Source organism: Chanodichthys erythropterus, chromosome 11 (genome assembly GCF_024489055.1).
Source record: "Chanodichthys erythropterus isolate Z2021 chromosome 11, ASM2448905v1, whole genome shotgun sequence".
Taxonomy (NCBI): Eukaryota; Metazoa; Chordata; class Actinopteri; order Cypriniformes; family Xenocyprididae; genus Chanodichthys; species Chanodichthys erythropterus.
Window position 1 is genome coordinate 18,044,620 of NC_090231.1, and position 22,999 is coordinate 18,067,618.

The 22,999-nt window shown below is 36.7% G+C and overlaps 3 protein-coding genes across 5 annotated transcripts in view; all 3 read right to left on the reverse strand.

Moving 5' to 3' along the window:
* paqr9 (progestin and adipoQ receptor family member 9) lies at positions 1 to 5,834 on the reverse strand. Of its 2 annotated transcripts, none has more exons than XM_067401895.1 (3): positions 5,389 to 5,834; positions 4,888 to 4,943; positions 1 to 1,779 (listed from the first exon to the last, which is right to left on the reverse strand). In XM_067401895.1, the coding sequence occupies exon 3, from the start codon at positions 1,391 to 1,393 to the stop codon at positions 269 to 271; it is 1,125 nt and encodes a 374-aa protein (XP_067257996.1). In that variant the 5' UTR covers positions 1,394 to 1,779; positions 4,888 to 4,943; positions 5,389 to 5,834; the 3' UTR covers positions 1 to 268. The 2 variants fall into 2 exon arrangements, with proteins under 2 accessions (XP_067257996.1, XP_067257995.1); XM_067401894.1 differs by having other exon boundaries at positions 1 to 4,231.
* Positions 5,835 to 9,356: 3,522 nt separating this feature from the next.
* Positions 9,357 to 15,554, reverse strand: ankrd46b (ankyrin repeat domain 46b). 2 transcript variants are annotated; one of them, XR_010896506.1, is made up of 5 exons: positions 15,449 to 15,554; positions 13,548 to 13,890; positions 11,382 to 11,540; positions 11,006 to 11,298; positions 9,357 to 10,931 (listed from the first exon to the last, which is right to left on the reverse strand). XR_010896506.1 is itself a non-coding variant. In XM_067401896.1 (4 exons), exons 2-4 carry the CDS (start codon positions 13,856 to 13,858, stop codon positions 11,082 to 11,084), a joined length of 687 nt encoding a protein of 228 aa, XP_067257997.1. In that variant the 5' UTR covers positions 13,859 to 13,890; positions 15,449 to 15,554; the 3' UTR covers positions 9,360 to 11,081. The 2 variants fall into 2 exon arrangements, 1 of the variants encoding a protein (XP_067257997.1); XM_067401896.1 differs by having other exon boundaries at positions 9,360 to 11,298.
* A 2,600-nt stretch (positions 15,555 to 18,154) lies between these two features.
* Positions 18,155 to 22,999, reverse strand: part of col4a6 (collagen, type IV, alpha 6) — a 100,723-nt gene continuing 95,878 nt past the window's right edge. The window contains exons 43-48 of the mRNA XM_067400524.1: positions 22,432 to 22,530; positions 22,177 to 22,326; positions 21,938 to 22,054; positions 20,669 to 20,860; positions 20,201 to 20,487; positions 18,155 to 19,671 (exon numbers count right to left, since the gene is read on the reverse strand). Of these exons, the coding sequence (XP_067256625.1) occupies positions 19,411 to 19,671; positions 20,201 to 20,487; positions 20,669 to 20,860; positions 21,938 to 22,054; positions 22,177 to 22,326; positions 22,432 to 22,530 (1,106 nt within the window). The 3' untranslated portion in view covers positions 18,155 to 19,410. The remainder of the gene's footprint in view (positions 19,672 to 20,200; positions 20,488 to 20,668; positions 20,861 to 21,937; positions 22,055 to 22,176; positions 22,327 to 22,431; positions 22,531 to 22,999) is intronic.

Below are 22,999 nucleotides of genomic sequence, written 5' to 3' on the forward strand. Positions count from 1 at the left end.
ACTGAAACTGTAATTTTGACCTTCAACCGTTTGGAGGACATTGCAGTGTCAAATGGGGGTGAGTAAATTATCAGGAAAAGTTTATTTGAAAGTGAACTCATCCTTTAAGGGTTTAAAGAATTTTCATTTTTGGGTGAACCCTTTAAAATGAAGAAATGACAGCAAGTTCACATAGCAGAAATCAACATTGTTATAACATTGTTAGAAGAAAAATTCCAAAATGCTTACACAGAGAGCTTTAAACCTGACCACCATATCATGGTGCCTCCTAATCTCCCTTAAGCTTTTTTTGCTCTGGTGCGAAGATCTGATATGCCTGCCAGCCAAACAAGGCTATGATGCTCGCTATGCACCCCTGCAGGAGCACCATGATCCCATAGGTGGACCAGAATGTTGGGCCAGAGAGCCTAGGTGGTATTACAGGTGATAGTACCAACGCTGGGTTGAGAAGCAGGGCTCGCATCTCCACTTTGATCATCTGCAGCTCATCCAAAATTGACAGGAAAGTGCAGCAATGGAACCACTGATGGCTGTGACCCCAGATATCAAAGTTCCCTGGAGAAAAACGCTCTGGGATCTTGCTGATATTGAAGATGGCAGATACCACCAGCCAAAAGCAGTGGCGGTAGAAGAAGGCAGCCATAGTACAAAACAGATGAGGTGTGGAGGCTGACGTGGAGTTTGCGGAGGGACTCAGGAGACGGTAGAAGACAGGAGTGGAGGAGATGAAAAACGGAAGGAGGAAGACGAGGGTGCGGACAGCATAGCGGTACTTCCGCCAGCGTTGTCTGGTGTTGCAGCAGGTGAGGACGCATATGATAGCAACCAGACAGGTGGATGGGATGTAGAGGCTTTCAAAGAACAGCTGGAACAGAGTGGGAGAAGATGCAGAGTTCCAAGTCTCTTCATCAGCGTTCAGTCTCTTCCTTTGGGAAGTGTTCTGGCCTTCGAATCCAATCTCTGGGATTCCTGCTTGAGGATGGATGTAGTAGTAATATGCCAGCGAGGAACCCACCGTATACGCACTGATAGTTCCATAGTCCACAAAGAAACAGATTTCACGAATGATGAGTGACATGGAGTTGAGAAGATGAGCCAGACTGCTGGCTAGCAGCAGGTACAACACCCCCAGGAAGTAGTTCCAGAAGGGGTAGAAAAAAGGACTGCCAGGTTCTGGTGCTCCTTCCCACGTGAACACCTCCAGAAAGTGGAAGGCAAACACAAAAATGGGGAGGAAGTGTGTCCAGAAGTTTCCAGTCTCATTGGTGGGATGAAAAGCGGAGGCTAGACACTGCCGTAGGCTGTAGTTCGGGAAGCGATAACCAGACAAAATGAAGCTCTCAGTCACTCTCTGTGGAACATCAGTGTGACGTACTAATGGCAATGACCACATGATTGGACCGCAAGATAAAATCACTGATTAGCAATAAAAAGATCTCCTGAGCTTAGAATCATTATTGACTTAGATTCATAAATCTGCTTACATGCATAGTTAGCACTACAATATTGTAGGTAGTCATGAAATAACTAGTATTGCTTACATAACGCTCGACTAGCAAACTATGACATCACAGAGACACGTTTGTGTTTGTCATTGTAATAATCCTTTAGAAGCATTTACTGGGTTAATGTGCAGATTTTAGCTGGAATCCCAAGGCTCAATATAATTCCCAACAGCACAAATAATCCAAGTGCTGTTGCAAGTGCAAAGGTCAATGGCTCCAGGGTCCCTTTTTTCCGTTAGTTCAAGTCTTGAATGTTATCAGCGCAGTAGTATCTCTGTAAAACACAGAAAAAACAACAATAGCTGAAGATGGCTCTCGATCAACTCTTCTAAGTGAACGATCCTGACGTGACGTTCATGTCACCTGAGGTCCACACGACTTCGGTCACACATGTGAGCAAACAGTGAGCTTGTTTTTCGGTGCTGAAGGTCTCCTTTGCTTCTCACTGCGGCTGCATCTCTCCTGCATTAAAGCTTTTGAAAGTAGGTCATGTGGGACACGGTCGTGCACCGGCCGGTCTCTGAATCCGAGCGTCACCCCCTCGGTATATTATTCATGTTCCGCGTCCATAATTCATCGGTTAGATTATCGCGTGCTGTGTCATATGAAGATGTACATTATTAGATTGTCTCGAAAACTGCCATATCGCGCTTACCTCAGAAGCGGAACAGAGAATATTTTTTCACAATTCAGCTCTCTGTGTGACAGCTAATTCCTCTTATTTTCGCCCATGTTAAGTGCAGTTGTGCTGGTTTAAGCGGCTCTTCGATCGACAATCGCCTTGCGGTTCTGTGGGGTCTTGCACGAGCTCTTTTCCAGGAAGGAGATGTTGTTTCTGCTCGACAGCACTTCTAAATAAACAGTCAACCGGCGTTCTGTCCCTTTATCGTTAGAATGCCCTTCACTTCTTGCTCAAATGCCGGCTGAGGTGCTGTAGGGCTGCCCGTCGCTTGTCCGGCCGTTACTTAATCAGGATAAAAGGGTCCGTGCTGCCAGCTCATGCGAAGCCGCGCAGCGCTTCAGCCTAATGTGTTTCGTGGTCATACGAGCTGTACTTTCTTTAGAAGTGTAGCCTACAACAAATCATCAGTCCATGCACAGCCAGTCTCAGTCTTTATCACACTCACACACGCACTTATCTATCGCTTTCTTTCTCCCCCACGCGCTGAGCAAAACACCTCCCGGAGGCTATGCATTTAGCTTGTGACAACTGATTTCTACCGACTTACAGGCAGCATTTTATTGTATAGTTAATACATTTATAGGTCTGTATTACAGTAAGTTACAAATTACAGTATTTTTTTTAATATATATATATTGGCTGTTATTGGCTTTCCACATTTTTGCGTTAAAGATGTTTTAAAACATAGCTAGCTTAGCTATACTCTTTAAAAACAAACAAACAAACAACCAATTTGAAAGAGACCCTTCAGTCAAAAAAAACAAAACAAAACAAAAAAAACTACAAGTAATAGAGAAAAGGCTGTGCTACATTTAAATGACTTCATATTTTGTATTGAAAATAGTCAGCTGGAACATGATAGCCTACTCTAAGTAGTCTACTACAGAAAACAATATCTGTTCTGTGTCAGATGTGAGTAAAATCTTTTTTGGTGTTGTTACAGTGTAAATGCAGCCTGGTTTACATGATACAGTATTTGTAAGTTTTACTGGATTTGGCGACACTTATGTTTTTGAACTTTTTTTAACCTTTAATAGACAGGACAGTAGGTATGACAGGAAATATTGGAAAAGGAAAAGGGGAACAGGACCAAGAAAGAATCTTGAGCCAAGACTCAAAACAAAAGCAATAAAACACCCTTTGAATCAACTGATTCTTACCCATATATTATTTCTAGGTAGTTTGAATTCTTCATTAAGACACCACAACATTACATGAAACCACTCTGTCAAAACAAACAGCACAGACACTATTAACTTCTGCTGAATTATGCAAAACACACACATCCAGTAAAAAGCAGTCTGTGGTGTGTGGCTCTAACCATGACAGGTGGCCCTATGATGAGCAGTGAATTGTAAGAATAGTGCCATCATTAGAGAATATTGATTTTTTTTTTTTTTTTTTTTAACAGGCCAGCTGGCAGACTGGACAGCAAATGTCTTGATGTGATGATTTCGGATTATTTCTAAAGCATGTTATGATGGGACGATATTCTTCATTTTGACAGTGCAGTCACAGTATAATCATAGTCCTCTCATATCACAAACACAATGACTTTTAGGAAATTATTAGTAGGCTACTAGCCTATTATTTTTTTTTTTTTTTTTTTTTTTAAAGAAAAATATTATGTACTCGTCTCTATCTAAAGCCTTTCTCATTCACTTGGGTACGACATTTTGAAAAATTAAAAAAATGTAACGTCTTTCCTGACATTAAAGGTTGGCATGATTATTGCCATTTTGGGAGCATTTTACTAGAAATTATATAATTATATGCCATTGATTGATGTACATGCGTATGTATGTATGCATGTATGTGTAAACCCAGGTGGATATGTGTTTATTTGTGTCTGAGAAAAATTGGTGTTGGTTTTCCTGTATTTGCAGCTCATCTTTGGCTGGTTAGGGAGTTTGTTTTGCTCGCTGACTGGCTGGCTGCTGTGTGTTTGGTGACCACCTGCCTGAGGATTAGCCAGAGAAGGCCGCTGTGTGCACTGAAGTATACTGCTTTATAGATGAGATGGAAGATGAATTCATTAGAGCACCTGTGGAGGTGAAAAGGAAATAGGGTTTAGCAATGAAGAAAATCAGATGTGGCGCCATAGCTATCAAATGAAAACCACAGACTACACCCTTCAGCAGAGTAACAGAGAACAAAACAAAAACTATCAAATTCGAAGCCCACAGCGTTCTAAAACCTCAAACAAGTTGAGACTGGTTTTCATCTTCAAGAGTCAGGTATTTTAACCTACAAGTCACAAGACATCTATATATTATGAGCATTTAAATATCAGATTCACCCATTTGCTGTATCAGTTGTGCACATCATATTTCATAAACACAGATTGTAACTGAAAATGTCTTCTCTAAAAAAACAAAACAAACAACAACAAAAAAAACTACACTATGATAAGGATTTAATAAATTAAATCCTGTATTGACATCACTAATAACAGATAAATGACTAATCAGGAAACATTGTTCCCTCAGATCCTGAAGGACATTGGAAAAGGTTAATCTGCAAAAAGAATAGTGCCCCCTGTGGCAGTTCACAAAATTACATAGCTCTGAGTGACTACACCAATAACATGATACAGTCAAATGCATTTGTTAAATAAATATAGTGCTAAGGCATAAGATAACAAACAGATAGATGGCTGAAAGCACATGAATTTCAGCAGAGGAAGAACAGGTGTGTCACCTGATGCCTGGAGGGTGCTGATCTACGTGACGTGCGTGGGATCGCCGGTTTGAATCCTGCGGAGGTACATTAACACACAGTATTTGAATGGTTGAATGGAGTGATTGTGAAATTTAGGCCCATTCAAAAAGATCATGCAGCCTTGATTCAGAAACAAGTAAGTTCTTTCTTTCCCAATTTAAAATCAGACAACAACACATTAAAAGCTGCTGAAATGCAAACACACACTGACATCAAACATTAAGACTCAGAACAAACATCAGGTAATGTAAACACAGGGCTCAACAATAAGGTTTTTTTTTTTCTTTTCTTTTTTTTCTCCTTGCTGGCCCAGTCAGAGAACTATAGTTGAGATTACTATTGGCCTTGCCAACATGTTTCTTTAGCCAAATTTATTTTAAAAAGGTATAATATAATTTTCATCCCATTCTAACTGATGCTTCCAAGACCATCACAAGTCATGCTTACAATTTCGACAAAACAATCTTAGTTAAGTTTTACCTTGGTGGCATTCAGCTGAAAACTGAATAGTTCGTTTGCAAGACCATACAAAAAACACATACAAGATCATCAAACGTCAGTTCTGTCAATAAAAGTTCAAGGGTCACATGAGAGAGAGCGACAGACATCTATCAGAAAGTTAATGGTGTAAACAGGAACTTAAATTCTAATCTCATCCTTTGTTTTACAGGCCAGTCAACACAATGTACAAAGAGAATTGAGGAAATGATTAAATGAGAGGTCAAAGTGTATTGTAATCAGCTGCTTTCACACATGCAGTTCCTGAGCTGATCACTGTTTTCATCCCATCAGGCTTTGACCAATTAGCAATGTGCATCAGGAGTCAACAAAAATGGATCGCACTTGGCACTTTTGTATTCCTCCTCACTGCTACTATAAATTCATAACAGCGTTTCTGCACTACAGTTCAGGTATTCATGATCTTCATGAATAGAACAACATAGATAGGATACCAGACAATAAAACCCCTTTGAACTTACACCCTACTTCTGTTTGAACTTCCTGTTTCCTGAGGACATTATGTTCATTTTTGCAGCCTGTGTACTTTCTCAAACCTTTCCTGAACACTTCACTTTCATTGTTTAATACATTTTTGTCAAATAAAAGCTGACTTCATTGTATTCGTTAGCATTACTTAATAGATTAATTGACTTTCACATTTTATTCTACAACATACAGTAGGTTGTTAACAAGTTCACAAAAATATGTTTATAAAAAGACATTTCTAAACCATGTCATAACAACAGAATTTTCATCTTTTGGCTGCATTATTTCTTCCTTATTCCTGATGGTCCCCCAACAGACATTCTACTGACTATAAGTACCTTTGCAACTACATGTCAACTTATTCTATTAACCTGAACCATAACAGTCTATTAACAGTCAATACTCTAACGAGAGTTGTTGACATGTAGTTGCAAAGTTACTTATAGTTAGTAGAATGTCTAAAGTGGAACATCGAAATAAAGTGTACCTGAAATGGAAACTTTTAGTCAGGCTAGGAAGACTGAAATTGGCCAAAATGTACAATAAAGACATTTATAATGTTACAAACGATTTTCTTTTTATATTCATCAAATAAACTTGAAAAACAGTATGACGGTTGGATGGCACAACTGTTAACTGTCAACATTAATAAGAAGAAATATTTCTTGAGCAGCAAATCAGTATATTAGAATGTTTTCTGAAGGGTCATGTGACACTGAAGACTGGAGTAATGATGCTAAAAATAAGCATTTGCCATCACAAGGAATAAATTACTTTTTAGAATGTATTGAAATAGAAAAGAGTTATTCAAATTCTTAATAATATTTCACAAACGGCGGCAACAGTCTAAAAGTAGCCCAATTCTGCGGGAAAACTGCGGACTTGGCAACACTGAGTCAGACGTGAAATGAGACACAAGAGATTTAGGACTGCGCATGCGCATTAGCTTGATCCAGCCTGAAAAATAATTTTTTTTTTTGTCATGATTCAAGCATTTAGAAACAAAATTTATGAGAGTTGTTGTCAGATTTCAAATATGAAATTTAATCGAAAGCTTGGCAAACAGCTTTGGAGAATTTGATGTTTTCCCATTCAAAGAGCTGCACCTGAATGCCTGAGAGGAGTTTCAAAGAGTGAAATCTTAAAGGGACTTTGTCTATACCGACCCCAAACATTTGAAAAAAAAAAAAAATATCCCATTAAATTTACAGTAAATAACATGGCAGCTGTTGCCAGAAATTCACCATAAAAAATACTGTGACTATGTTTCTGGTTTTACAGGGTACCTGTATATTTTATTTTAGTGATATTGTTAATTTAAGAACTTTAACAACCAAATTGTGTGTCCCCCATCTGTCTTTTTATCTTAAAATGTACCAATAACCACAACATTAATACAGGTGGCACAACAGTAAGCTCATCGTAAGCGGCCTGCCCAAAAACATGACCATACCCGTATACACACAAAACACCATCAGGGTAATATGACACTAAAATAATGCAATACACATTAAATAACAGAAAATTTAACACAAAACACACTAATGTACTGATAACAAAAAATAATAAAGAATTTATTATATACATATATATATATATATATATACATATATATATATATATATATATATATATATATATATAAAAATTCTTCTGGAAATGTCCTTTTACTATTCTAAACTGTAAATTATATGGTAATTAATAGATTTTACTTGCAAAAACCATAACTTTGACAGTGTTTTACAATAAAATTACATATACTATGATCTTAAAAATGTAAAGCAAAGTCACTTAAGATCAAAACCCCAAGCATGTGTATGGCTAATGGCATACAGTCGATTCAAAGAGTGACTAGTGACGTATCTGTCTGAAAATATTGTCATCCTGCAGCCTATGATGATCATTGAAGGGATATATGAACATGCTCTCCAAATGCTATCTCAGTCACTTGATCCAAAATCAGACAGCCTTTTCCACTATCAGTAAGTAATTTACAGAACAATCATAGTAAAGCACTCAGCTTTTACAGAGCAAATACTGCAAATGACACGTACTCATACATTAAAGCACTTTACTGCTCCTGGATGACCATCATCCATCAGACAGAACAAACAAATGCATTTACAGTACTGCAGACATCCACCATGTTACATTCTCTCTCGCTGTTCCTTCTCCCAAAAAGAAGGAACAGAAAATGACCTGTAGCTCATTACATCTCATGTTTCATTTACAGTCCATTATGGGCTATCAAATGCAATGGAAAGGGCTGTACAGAGTTATTCTAGAGTTACAGTAAATGTTATGTTGTAGTCTTTGGTTGTTGCTACATTGGTTGAAGGTTACACAAGCGTTGGTTGAGTTTCATATTAACTGCCAGAGGAGAACTGAAGCTGAGACGGTTGTGGCATGTGACACAGCAAAACAACCACAAGAATGCAGTAGAAATATTATTAGTTCATGTTAACTAATGTAGTAAACTAATTTTAACAAGTGAAACTCTATTGTTACTGATATTTCTTATTTCAGCTGTTTTTTGGAAGAAGAACCAGGATTCCTAGTCTTGGAGCAGAATATGAGGATATGTAATTTAAAAGTGTGCTCTGGAGAACTAATAAAATCTTACAACTACAATAATGTTGTTATGCCAAGCCACAAAATATTTTTGTTAAATCATGAACCACTTTTGTTACAGTTGAAAACCTACAAAGAAAGCACTGACGCTTGGGTTCTGCCTGTGACGCAGACCTATCGCTTATGCCGTTGCGTAAGCTCCTTATGGAGTTTTTAATCTTAAGTATCCCTTTCACCAATTTTTTCTCTTTCCATATATTTGTGTTGCATTTTTTGGGCCAGCACATGCTAAATGCGCAAGAACATAGATCAATGGTCTTCTAATTGTTTTTTTTTTTATTGTTGTGGTTTCTCTCCCTGAGTGTTACCACCACTGCAGAAATCCCAGCATCCTTTTAAATGGTTACAACAACCCCCCAACACCTCCCCCTCCTGAGACCAACATATATGATATCAAAACCCAACAAACATCCGGATGAGTCACTCAGCATCAGCACACTCTTTCCATCATGTAGGGAGACAGGGAGGAAAGACCATAGATTAGTAGACTTATAATAGCTACAATGGGTGTATGTGTATGTTACCAAAATAAAATGTTTAGAAAAGTGAAATACAGATACAAAAGAAGGTATAAATCTGTGTTCTTTTCACCTGCTCAGTAAGGTGGCCCTTACTGGGGGGTTGTTTCCATTTCTCAAGGAGAGCTGAATGGGTGGGCAAGAGCAGAAGAAGGTCCAAAAAAAAGGGCCACCCTACTGTTCAGGTCTGCTGTGGGCACCAGGGGGCAGTGCAGTGCAATTTTGCATAAGCATTACAGCAGAGGTGTCCAAACTTGGTCCCGGAGGACCACTACCCTGCAGAGTTTAGCTTCAACTTACCACAACACACATGCCTGGAAGTTTCCTGTATGCCTAAAAACCTTGATTAGCTGTTCAGGTGTGTTTAATTGGGGTTGGAGCTAAATTCTTCCGGACAATGGCCCTCTAGGAGCAGGATTGGACACTCCTGCATTAGAGTTTACAGTCCTGAAGCCCGAAGAGTCTTGTGATGTCTTCCCGCAGGACTTTAGAATGGGTTTTTAGAATAGTGCTTTTTAAGTTCAATGTGTAATATTATTTGAAGTGACTTTCCCATTTGGTTACATAAAACATACTAGTTACATTTAATACTGACTGATGTTTTGCAGACAAATGGTAAGATCAACATTTAAAAACATTTCAGGTAAAAATTACATGAAAATACAGAAAACGCCATCAAAGTAGCTGTTAAGCCTTACCCTAATGTTTACAAATATTAAATATTAAATAGCCAGGAGGGAAAAATGGACTCGGATTGATAAAGTTAGGACAATAATTCCCACAGTTCCAAGAAAATGCTTTATATTAGGCTAATAATGTTTTGTAGTGAAGTTTTATCTATCATTAGACAGATTTTCTCTGTGTCAACATCATTTATGTCAAAAAATAATTATAAATTATTCATTTTTATTTGTATTAAAACAGAAATTAAAATGTTAACAGATGCTGTTTGCACAAATTTGCTTAATTAGCAATAACAATTCATAAAACAGATTGTTCCGGTCCTTGATTATGATAGGCTAAGACAAGTTTTATAAACACACACCTGTTACATAATAAAATGCTCATTGCTTTCTAACTATGCTTTATTAATTTTAGGCCATATTTAACTTCATATTATTTAAATATAATATAATATAAATCTAGATATTATCTTGACAATTATTTTTGTGCAAAATGTTTCTCAGAACAACACAATGAATGAAGGTGCTAAAGCATCTTATGCTGAGGAAAAAAAGCATTTCTGTTTATTTGAAAAAACAGAAAGACCATTGTTAATGAATAGGATCATTTGTATACAGACAGAACAGAATATTAAACTGAATATTAAGAAATTAATATCTTAAACATCAGATGACAGTTTAATATTAAGAATATTAAACTGTCATGAGTGCACAAACAGGAAATTCTTGATGTGCATTTATTAGTTTATGTAACATTTTACAGACCATTAGTTTAAAACAATATTCTATGTAACAATGTAAATCAAACGAATGAATCACAGATATGTAAATAGGCATATGTATGTAGTGTTTGGTCTATTGTCATACTTCCACAACAAAGACTTCATATACAGACAAAAATTAAGGTAATGGAAAAGGAAAATAAGCAAATACTAGGATGTAAACATCATGCCTGATCTAACCTACAACAGCAATCTAATGTTGTTTACATCACCATTGAGATATTACACGTGTATACGTCTACGGTTCAACCAACTGGCCGTGTTCAGTGATCATGGGAAAATCTGTGAGAAATGGGTTTACATCTCTTGGGGTGTATTTGAGAAACTTCGAACATTTTCCCCCATAAGTACCTGAACCTTTACCTTTCAGTCTTCCTTCATAGTGCAGCCATCATCAAGTGAACGCCTCCACTCGCCCTCACCTGTGAGAATGACAAGATTGTTTCTAAACTTCACATCAGACCTAATCTTGTACTATGAGGAACCTTCAGTGTACCTTCAGAGTCCACTCAAACCTCCCTTTACTTCAAAGTTTGACTGGTCAGGTCCCGGGATATAACACAATCTGGCCCTCAGTGGACCAACTCCAGCTGACTCGCAGAAAATGGCAGTACGCCACTAACATAGTAAGCAATGCCGAGAGAAAGAAGGGCGATGACCACCAGCAGCAGCAGGACCCTCCAGAAGCCCAAGTCCTCCACAAACTCCTGCCAGGTGGAGCGAAAACTGGACAGAACACCCTCGCTGTTCTGCAGGTTCGGATTGAGCAGCGAATGGCTCTCCATCGCACTAGGAGCAAGAGTGTTGAGTTAGTAATCAATTGAAACACGTCAAATAACTAAAAGATGTTCCTAAAAGGTGGCTAATCCAACCTCTCGCTCTCAGCCATCTGCATGGCTTCTAGTTTGGAGTGGGCTCCTCTGTTGAAGCCCTTGACCTCTTGCTCTTCCAACCCTTCCAGCAGCCGAATGGCATCTTTATTTACACCTCTCCTCTTAGCCAGGACCAGTGGGGTCGACCCATTGTGGTTACTGTTTAAATGCAAGAGCACAACTGAGAAACTTTATATCCAGTCAGATAAAAACTTACCATTGTTACCATAGTATTCTGCCAGGTTATTACACCATTACAAGCACTACTACTACAGTAAAATAATAATGAATTAATATGATATCTGTAAGTGTTCAAATTTTTATTTCTATTTTATGAAAGTGGTGGCTAAAAGTGCACTGGGTCAAATGGTGCATTTACCATTACATCTCTGGAATACCTCCCTTAGTCTCATGCTGCATCCCGATTCACATTCCTAAATAGTATTTGAAACCATCATATTTAAAAATATTATATTAATCATAAAATATAATATATTGGTACTGTAAAGCCATATTAAGTTATTATGGGATCTCCCTCAAAAGTATAAGCTTTCAGAATCTTTGTTTTTTGTATATTACATTTTTCAGTTTTTCTTTTCAATTAACACATTTTAATGACTGTACTTATTGAATGTAAGTAAATTAAATTATTTTACATGTCAAAATAAATGGAACAAGCTTTCTGCTTAAATTTCTGTCATTAAATTATTTAGAATTCTGACAGCAGTATAATCAACATGTTCAAGATCCAGAAAGGTACTAAAGACATTGTTAAAACAGTTGATGTGACTGCAGTGGTTCCACCTTCATTTTATGAAGCTACGAGAATACTTTTTGTTTGCAAAAACAAAACAAAAATCACAACTTTATTCAACAATTTCTTCTCTTCCCTTTCATTATCCTTACACAGGTGACGCAGTAAACACAGTGAAGGATTCGATGTTTACGTCCGAATGCCGGCTCAGTATTCAAAGCTGTACACGTGGGCAGCATGACGCATGCATGTGATGCTGACGCAGGAACCAATAATCAGTCGGGGTTCTAACATAAAACCTGGAAGTGCTGGACATAAACAACATATGAAAATGACACCGAAGAGAAGATATTGTTGAATAAAGTTATTTTTGTTTTTTTTTTTGCGCACAAAAAGCATTCTCGTCGCGTTATAAAATGAAGGTTGAACAACTGTAGTCACATCAACTGTTTTAACGATGTCTTTAGTACCTTTCTGGACCTTGAAAATATTGATTATATTGCTGTCTATGGAGTCATATAGCTCTCCGATTTCATCAAAAATATTTTAATTTGTGCTCTGAAGATGACCGAAGATCTTACGGGTATAAATATAAATATATGATTAAAATTGTAGTTAATAATGTAATCTATTATGTTACACATTTTAAGTAATATACTCTGAATATTTTATGATTACTTTTAGATTTAGATTTTACCTAACTTGTTTATAAAATTATGAATAATGTAATATTTTACTATATTGATAAATACAAAGAGAAAGAAAAAATACTCAATATTTTGTTAACCAGAACATGAATTAGATTAAAAAGTACATTACGTCAGGTTAAAACTAGGAACTGCAGTAAATTGATGAAAAACAAAAAAATTATTAAAACTTAAAAATTAAAAGAAATGAGTAATTTTATAATAAAAACAATCAAACTAACAACACTACCAAAATGATGAAATATTTTATTTCTTTATGCTGTGTCGTCTCTCAATTTTCCATGTAATTATAGTCACCTGACTAGTGGCAGGTCTGTGTGTGACTTTCAGAATATATATATATATATATATATATATATATCCAACAGTTTTTTTTATTGTATAAAAAAATATAGTTTTAATTATAGTTTGTAATTAAGGATCAGTGAATTCTAAATAATTCACTGCTATTTTGTGAATATCAAATATACAAGAAATATATAAGAAAAAAGAAACTGCAATCTGATTATGAGTATTTTAAAACATAATATAAACTAATTACAAGTATTTAATTTTTGGAATCAGATTAAGTAATCTAAATTACATATAATCAGTTACTCATTTACCCAACAGCATTAGCCCTACATAACAAATACAACAGTAGTCACAAACACTTGCCAATAGTCATGTAGATTGCAAATAAATAAAACTATTGGCATAACTCACCAAATATCAATTTTGAGACCATTGGACACCAGGAACTGAATCGTATCCACATGTCCACACAGGTGCAGTGCAGTGTTGCCCTGATAGTCGGTGGCCAGCAGGTCTGCGCCGAACTTGTGTAGGAAGCGGCAGATGTCCACATTACCTCGTGCCGCTGCCAGATGCAGACCCGTGCGGCCCCTGTGATCACGGATGTTGGGGTCGCAGCCGGTCTCCAGCAGACGCCTAGCGAAACTCAAGTCCCCATCAATACAAGCCTGCAGTAACGGTACACTGGTCTGCGACGAGTCATTGATGAAGACATATGACATGTCCGAGTCGGTCTCCGAAAATTCCAGCGTAACTGAAAAACACAATAATAGGGTGGATTTCTTGAAGCCTGTACTGAACATATTCTACCTATATTTGACTCCATAATGACAAGACGACAAAAAACAAGAAACTATTTTGCATTAAGAAGATAAAGTCTGCTTTTAGGACCATTTATATTTTTTGCACTGTGAAACTAACTACACCACACTTAACTACACCACACCTAACTACACCTGTACACCACACCTAACTACACCACACCTAACTACACCTGTACACCACAACTAACTACACCACACCTAACTACACCTGTACACCACACCTAACTACACCACACCTAACTACACCTGTACACCACAACTAACTACACCACACCTAACTACAACACAACTAAATACACCACACCTAACTACAACACAACTAAATACACCACAAACAACTCTGTATTACACTGATGTCCCAATAATAGGTATCTTTAAAAACTATGTACTTGTGGACTATGTTATCATGTTGTGATGCAAAACATTTTTGCTGCTTTCGAGGTGGGATGTGGGTGGTTAGGCACAGGCTTAGTGGTATGATTAAGTTTAAGGTGCAAGAGAAGGGTCAACATTGTAATAATAGATATAACTACAGCTGTAATTACATACATGTATTTTTTTTTTTAAATATAAGAACAATGTAAAAAACATGTATGTATACAATAAGTGCATTGTATCAAATTATTATTTTAAATCTTAGTACATAGTAGTTAAAGACACTTAATATAAAGTGGGTCCCAGTACTATATTAAAGTAAAGCAAACTGTAAAAAAGAATAATAGGGGAGGTAACCTTGAAAAGACCACATACTATATATTTTTTCTAAAATCCAGTGATAAAAATGGCTAAGCAATTAAATAAGTATATGATTAATTTTATCTGTATTCATTTAGCAATAATCTGTGTTTGTTATTAGGGAAAGTGACCCTAAGGCCACACAGTCTAAACGAATGAACGTCTAAAAACATCTGACACATATGATTATCAAATGATTAATTGGTCTCCAGCGTACAGTAGGCTAAATTTTCTTAATGCAAAATATAATTTCTTACTTTTCCCGTTTGAATTTGAGGTTATTATGAGGTGAAATATGGCCTAGTCCTGAATGATGAGGGAGGCGATGGTGCTGGTCGCACCTCATGAAGGATTATACTGCAATCATTCAACTTTTTTTTAAACAAAGCACCTGCATCCTTCACCTAATCATGAGCCGCAGTACTGGAAGAGGAGGAGGAGGATTCTGCATTAGCCAGCACACTGCTAGATGATGCTGACTAATGTAAAAACCATCCATCTACCACAAATGACAACCACAACTGTGAGATTTATTCCTCTAAAGTCACAAAAGAGAGGCGAGTACAACCCAGCCTCAATGTCAAGTGTGGATTAACGTTTGTGAACATGTCATTACTGTAAACAGCTGAGTGTTATCATTCTTATGTTTAGCAGCGTGGATAAGAGCACAACTAACATTTGAGAGACGAAAAACACACTTAACCAAGAGACATATCAGAGAACTTATTCATACACACATGGGTTTATATGTACCTGTTTTGTGCAGCAGTATCAAAGGAGAAATGTGTTGTGTTCGCTGTCCCGTCGCTTATGTCTGTCTGTGTTGTTTGAGTTTCTACAGCTGCTGCGGTGGGGAAGCTCACAGCGCCCTCTACTGCTGTGGGGCGCCGCGCTTTAGACTATGGCTTTAGAAGCTTTCATGAAGCTTCGAAACATGAAGGAATCTTTTGTTTTGAATCAGTGGTTTGGAGCTTGTGTCAAAGAGCTTAGAACGCAAGAGGCGACACTTTGATACTTTTTGGGTAACAGCCACTAGATGGCGCTCCGGTAGCGCGGCCGCCATGATGGGGTGAAAATACTAACCGGACCATAGAATCCTTCACATCTTACGCACCCAAAATCGGTGAATTTCACTGCCAAATCAGAAGCGCAATAGAACAGTTTTTTAAATTAAGTCACCAGTAAATTGTATGGCTCCTACAGTAAATGTTGTATTGTCTTATATGTTTTATTTTACCAGCTGTGGAATCCAACCTTCATCCATCTGAGGTAGGCTACCGTAGTTAGCCTGCTTCACTGAGTATTTCCATTTTATGCAACTTTATACATTTATTAACAGTAAATTAATAATTAATACATTTAAGATCATCATGTTTACAATGAACAATATAGATCAGACATAGTGGAATAATAATAGTATTACTCCACTAGGTCTGAATTGAAATATATTGTATGTTTTAATGGATCACGCTACAAACATAATGATCTTATAATGCATGATGCATTGCTGTGTCCATTATCCCATAATTCCCACTTTTGGACACTTTTGCTTTAACGGACATTTATGAACACTGCAAAATCAAGCTGTTATATTCATATATTGTCCAACATTCACAATTTTTCTGATGCATGTCCTTAATTTAATTTCATATGTTGGTATTAATTCAGTGTTAATAATGCTAATACTACAGTAGATCTTTTAAAGAATTTTAACCCAAACTTACTGGGTTTGTAGAGAGCAAAGGTTTTGTGAAAAAAGTGGAAAACTTAAACACAAAGGGTTTAAAATAAACTGTTAAAAGGATTTGATGATCACTAGTGATAGTATTTTATTCTGTGTTGTCATCATTCAGGTTTCAGCAAACGAAACTTCTTTACGTCATACTGTTTCAAAAATATATATAATAGAGTTTTCTGTGAACCAATGAACAATGGGCTAATGTTTTTTTTAACCGATCTCGGGTCCTTATCATGTAGGCTCGTTCTTGACTAATTAAAGTAATTTTAATACTTAAAGGTGTTATAGAGGATGTTTTGTTTTATACATTTTTGCAATATTACTTGAAACTGTCTTTACTAACTGATAAAAGACTATTTATTAGGTGCACTGAAAGGAATAATATCAAAATACATCATCTGTGCACGGGGTAGGGCCTTAAAAACATCAGCCAATCGTTTACGTGATCATCGCATAAACAATTGGCCCTCTGGCTTGTCAATCACTGCCATTACGTTCCTTGTGAGAGACGTGCGCACTCCAGTTACTTTCCACACTCCACAGGCGCCGCATGCAATGATTTTGTCAGGAGTAACAACTGCAGATTATGAGTTACCTGCGGTGAGTCCGACATAATGAATCTACTAACATGACACAGCGAATGCCGGTGGTAAACAAACACTCGTGTTCCAATACTCCTGCACGAGTTTTGGGAGGCGTTCCTTTGAAATTCCTTTGCAATTCCTTTGCACTCATTTCAAAAACTCACTTTCTCAGTCGTTGAAAACATCCTCTATAACACCTTTAATAAAACAAACATTTTAGAGAATTTTTATTTCGAAGATTAGATTAGACATGTTTGGGTTAAATTTTCATTGATTTAAACAGTTTTGACCAGCAGGTGCTTTTCAAAATAGTGAATCATTTTGCGAAGTAATTGGTTCACTTGATTCAGTTTCGTAAAGCTTTGTTTCCTATTTCATCATCACTAAAAACATGTATTGATATAAACACTAGTTCAGCTAGATAAAATGGTCTGACTCCAAGTCAATTTTTTTTTGCTTTAAAAATGATTTCAAACTGTATTGTTATGTTTTGCGTAATTGTAAAAGTAAAAAGGCAATTTGAGCTTATAACAGATATGATGTATAAAGTAGCACCCTTTTCCTTTTGTTTGCTATAATTTTGTTCTTGTCCTCTGGCATTGTTATTTCATTCTGTTTTAGTTGCTGTATTTTTTTTCTTTTTTTTACTTCAAGTATTGATGGTTCATGGCATTAATAAATAAATATATAATAAAATAAAAATATTAATAAAAAACACACTAGTTCAGCTTTTCCTCGACTACTGGAAACCTTGCTAGTGGAGGTGTAAGCATAGACATAATATGTATTATTTATATGGGTGTAAGTGTATGTGGCGTAGTGGTTATGGGTCACTTAGGATAATTGATATTACTCCAAAAGGTATTTTTCCATTGTTCCAGTTGTGGAAATTTCACCAGTCATGTCACAATAAACATTCAATTTTGTACATAATAAAAGCAACTTCATATAAGACAGCATTTAGAAGTTTTAATATTTTTATTTGACAGGTTTCATACATATACTCACTGTGAGCATTCAGATCAAACATTTACATCACTATATGAAATACTGGAAAATGTCATCCTCTCATATTTACTGTCTGAATTAATTTAAAAGGTGTTTACTACGGGTTGTGGAATTATACATTTCATTTTTTGTCTCACAGCAGTAAAAATATAATTAAGCAAATTACCCACTTGTGATGGTCAATCTTCACAAATGTACAGAACTTTTGTTTCAGAAATAATAAAAAATAATAATAATAAAAAAAAAACAAATTTGGAAAGTTGTTAAATATTTCCCTATTGTTAAACGTACAATGTTTAATGTATGTCTTTAAATCAAAAGGATGAAATCAATAAAACAATCTAACCACTTACAGACACATGATGAAATGTAACACCAATAGAAGAAAATGTATACTCAGGGCTACCAATGAGAGACTGAAAGGCTAAGCGGTCATAGTGGTTATGTTTCAACCAATCTCTCTAAGAGTGGATGACTCAAAATTAGTCTATTTATCATCTCCAATGCACACAGTAAATTAGACATTTTAAAAAGTAAAAATGACATTTTGAGTATAAAACATATACACATTTTTGGTGTGAATTACTGAGGATGAAAAGCTATACCTTAAAAGAACAAGGTAAGGTACATAAGGTATTAATCATCCTCATCATTTATGCTTGATGAATTTTTGAATGTTCTCTTCAATAAAAGGAAATGATTTCACTCTACATCATTGAACACACTAGGTGAACTAGATGAATTTAGATCAGCTGCATGTGATCTTGTGAACGCATTTTTTGTTTACTTCAGTGCAATTCATATACAGTAGGATATTTATGGGGTTAGACTAATCATTTCAAGGGAAAACCATGAGGCACAATCTTACTTATTCATGAAGATTGCAAAGTGCTGGTTTGTCCATTATTGCCAAATGGTAAACAAGAAGATCCGGTTAACATTATTGTCAAGAAAGCACCAATATAGGCTACTGAATCCAAAACATATTATACACACAATGCAGTAGAACCGGTTAATGAAAAGACTGCATCGTTTTCACCGTTGCATGGCTTCATCTGAAAAATAAAGGTGTATTATTCCGTGCCATCCAGTCCGGGATGCACTCTCTGAGGTAGCCGTGAATATGACTAACAACTTAAGGAAAAAGCTTGAACACAAAAACACGACATCATATTTTCAACATAGCACCACTGTTGATAATAAAGCGATAAAGAGTTAAAATCTCTTTCTCCAATTCTTTTCATTCCAACCCCGATATTCTCCAAATTAACCAAGGAGCATTCATATTACCACTGTCAAGGGCATGAAATCAAATTAGTCAAGTTTACGTCATCACTCTTCTCCCATTCGTTTAGTTACAGTCTCCTGCTGTGCATCTACACAAGCTACAAGATCTTCATGCAGACTTGACAGCGACTGATGCGTGACCGGTACTGATCTCCCTTCAGCGTCTCCTGGCTAGGACCCTGGACGAACTGTTCGTCCTGCTCGACTGTGGTCAACCAGAAACTGTACTTGTTGGCAAAGTAGTGGCAGGTGCCGCGGGCACCATTGCACTCGATGAAGGGAGTGGCGCGGAAATCTTCGAGACAAGAACCGGGAGACACCAATGACTGACCGCCTCCTTCTGCACCTGCAGCTGTGTGCTGAACAACAGACAAAAAAATGATCAAGGTAGTCGGACATTGTAAAAAAAAAAAACATTCATGTTCATTGCATCTTTGAGGAGACCTTGATCAAAAATCTCGAACTGAGGTACATCCACTACCGTTCAAATGTTCGTAAGATTATTTAATGTTTCTGAAAGAAGTCTCTTATGCTCACCAAGGCTGCATTTAAAGTGAAATATTAAAATTTAAATGAACTTTAATATATTTTAAAATGTATTTTATTCCTGTGATGCCAAAGCTGAATTTTCAGAATCATTACTCCAGTCTTCAGTGTCACATGATCCTAATATCCTAATATTTCACTACTTAACATTGATGTATAATTTTCAGTATTCTTTGATGAATTCAAATTTCAAAAGAAGAGCAACAGTTGACTGTCAAGTTTTTAAACACTATCTTACACAAACACGTACAAGTGTGTATGTGTACTACACTAAATTCTATTCATTTGAATCTGCAGTGGTGTGTGATTATGCGTGTGGGCTCAGGTATAACTGAATTTTACCATAAGGAAGGAGTATCCAATCCATAGACTTCTCCAGCCCTGAGGGCAGGTCGGAATGCTGAGATCTTGGCTATGGACAGCGATTGCTTGAGAAGGAGCCTCACACACTGAGCAACGGCTAATGTACTCAGATATCTGCTGATCTGCCACAGGCATCATGGGAATGGGTGCAGTGGTGGACAGCCAATAGGATTTGTCATTCCGGCTAGCGTAGTGGCAGATTTCATTGACTGTGCAGTACAGGAAGGGGATAGTGCTGAAATGTGGCAGACATGAGCCAGGCAATCCTGTGAGGAAGAGAACATTTTAAGTCAATTATCTTTTTTAGCATCAGGCAAATAATCTCATCAATTTGTACATGTAAAATTGACTATATTACAATAAACTGATCAACAATAATAATTTTTAAAATGGTATGAACATTTTAAACGATTGAGAACCCTAATAATAATAGCCGTAGCGTCTCACCCAGGTCCTGGTTGTGCGCTTTCTCCTGCCCCTCCACATACAGCAAACTGTATCCCTCCCATAGCTTGGACATGCCTTGAGGACACATGGGCATCTGGCTGGACTGACTGTGTTTCACCAAAGTATAACCAATACCACTACTGCGCACCGGTGGAGCAGGAAGACCTGGCAACCCTGGATTGCCACGGGGTCCTGTAGAGCAAGAGAATTTAAAAAAGACAATTACAAAAGGGAGGAGGAGAAACAGGTGAAAGCTTAGTGAAATCTTCTTTTACCTTACATGTTTGAAAATATGCTGTTGTTAATGAAATTTCTACCTTAAAAATATGCAATTAATGACTTCCTGATTTGACCACTAAAACTACTTTTATCGGTATATCCTATAATTGAGTCATATTAAATAATATGATTTCAAGAAGTTTGAAATTATTTTAGATGTTACCACATAAAAAAACATTTTATGTTACCTGACAAAATATTTTTCGGTGCAGAGTAAACAACCATAAGTAAGTTTCTCATCTGGTTTTGCTCCAGGATGCAAATTTTACACTTGCACCAAAATTGTCTATCGCACACAAATGTTTATTGCAGTACCATTTAAAAGTTTGAGGTGTGTAAGATTTTAAAATATTTTTTAAATAAGTCTCTTCTATTCACCAATGTTGCATTAATTAAAAAAAAATAATAATAATAAAAAATACAGTAAAATAAATATTATGAAATGTTATTACAATATTATATACATTTTATATTTTATTCCTGTGATGGAAAAGCTGAAGTTTCAGGATCATTAATCCAGTCTTCAGTGTCACATGATCCTTCAAAATTCAGTCTGATATGCTGATTTGGTGCTCAAGAAACATTCACTATCATTATCATTAATGTTAAAAACAGTTGTGCTTGCTTAATATTTTTCTGGAAACCATGATGCATTTTTTCAGGATTCTTTGATGAATAGAAAGTTCAGAAGAACAGCATTTATTTGAAATAGAAATGTTTTGAAAATTACAAATATGTTGACTGTCACTTTTGATCACTTGCATTCTTGCAGAAAAAAAATATAAATTTCTTAATCTTGTGTTGTAGTCAGTTGGACAACATAGAAACTGATATGGTTAGTGACATTTATTATTTAATTGTGATCTGTTATTGTTATATTCCCTTTTGTCCATGATAAAAAAAAAAACAGACCTGTAAACCACCAGATGAAAACCACTGTTCCAAAATTTATATAAAAAATGTAAAACGTAAAAAGGACAGACTTTGTACCTTGGTTTCCTGTGGGTCCTTGGATTCCTGGAGGTCCAGTGTCACCAAAAGATCCCGGAGATCCAGCTGGACCAACTGGACCGAGTCTACCCACTGGCCCTCTAAATCCTTTGGGACCTAAAGAAATTTCAGAGGAATTAAAATTAGAGTTAAACGGTTAAGTAAATGATCAGACTTTCAGTTTCATATTTCTTACTTTTTTTCTTATCTTATGTGAAGACAGAAAAAATATCACACACCTGGGACTCCTGGACTGCCTGGCAAGCCTGGCATTCCTGTCTGGCCAACTAATCCATCATCACCTGGTTGGCCCGGATCCCCATTTTCCATATTGCCAGTTATATTATTAGGGTACAAAACACCTGGAAGTCCCTTAGGACCAGGAAAACCTGAGCAACGATAAGCAAATGGTTGAAGAATGCTTATGATTTACATTATTACTGTTGAGCTAAAGTTTTTTTTTTTTTTTATAAAATGCACTGTAATCTACAGACCCTTTAATCCTTTAAGTCCATTCCTGCCATAATATCCTGGCTCTCCAGGGAACCCTGGTGGTCCACGTACACCACTAAAGCCAGGGTCACCTCTTTGCCCTTGTAAAATCAGATGAAAAAGAGAGCACACAAATGAATGAACTTCCAAAGCCGGTCAGTGGAATAGGAGACAGGCAGTTGCCTGGAGGGCACCGCACAAGAGACAGGCCTGGTTCTATGGGGGTACTAGAGGGTGCTAAGTACCCCCAAACAAACCAAGAACCCCCTTAGTTGATACTGTAATAATATAATTTGGCGAAACTGATTTGACAAATGCTCCAGTGTTTATTGGTGTTTGCACTCTGGTTTTGCACTCTGGTTTTGCACTCTGTGTTTGCACTTATTTTTTTTTAAGCTTTGAGAAATGAAGCCAATCACAGACAAATCTGTTGATCTTTTGAATGCAATGGTCAATCAAAGGTGTTTCAGAAGCCAGAATCCACTCACTGCTCAAACGCCAGAGTTTTTGTTCAGTGCTGTCTCTGAGTTCTGTGCACTCGTGAATCCTCTCATTATAACAAATGAAGTG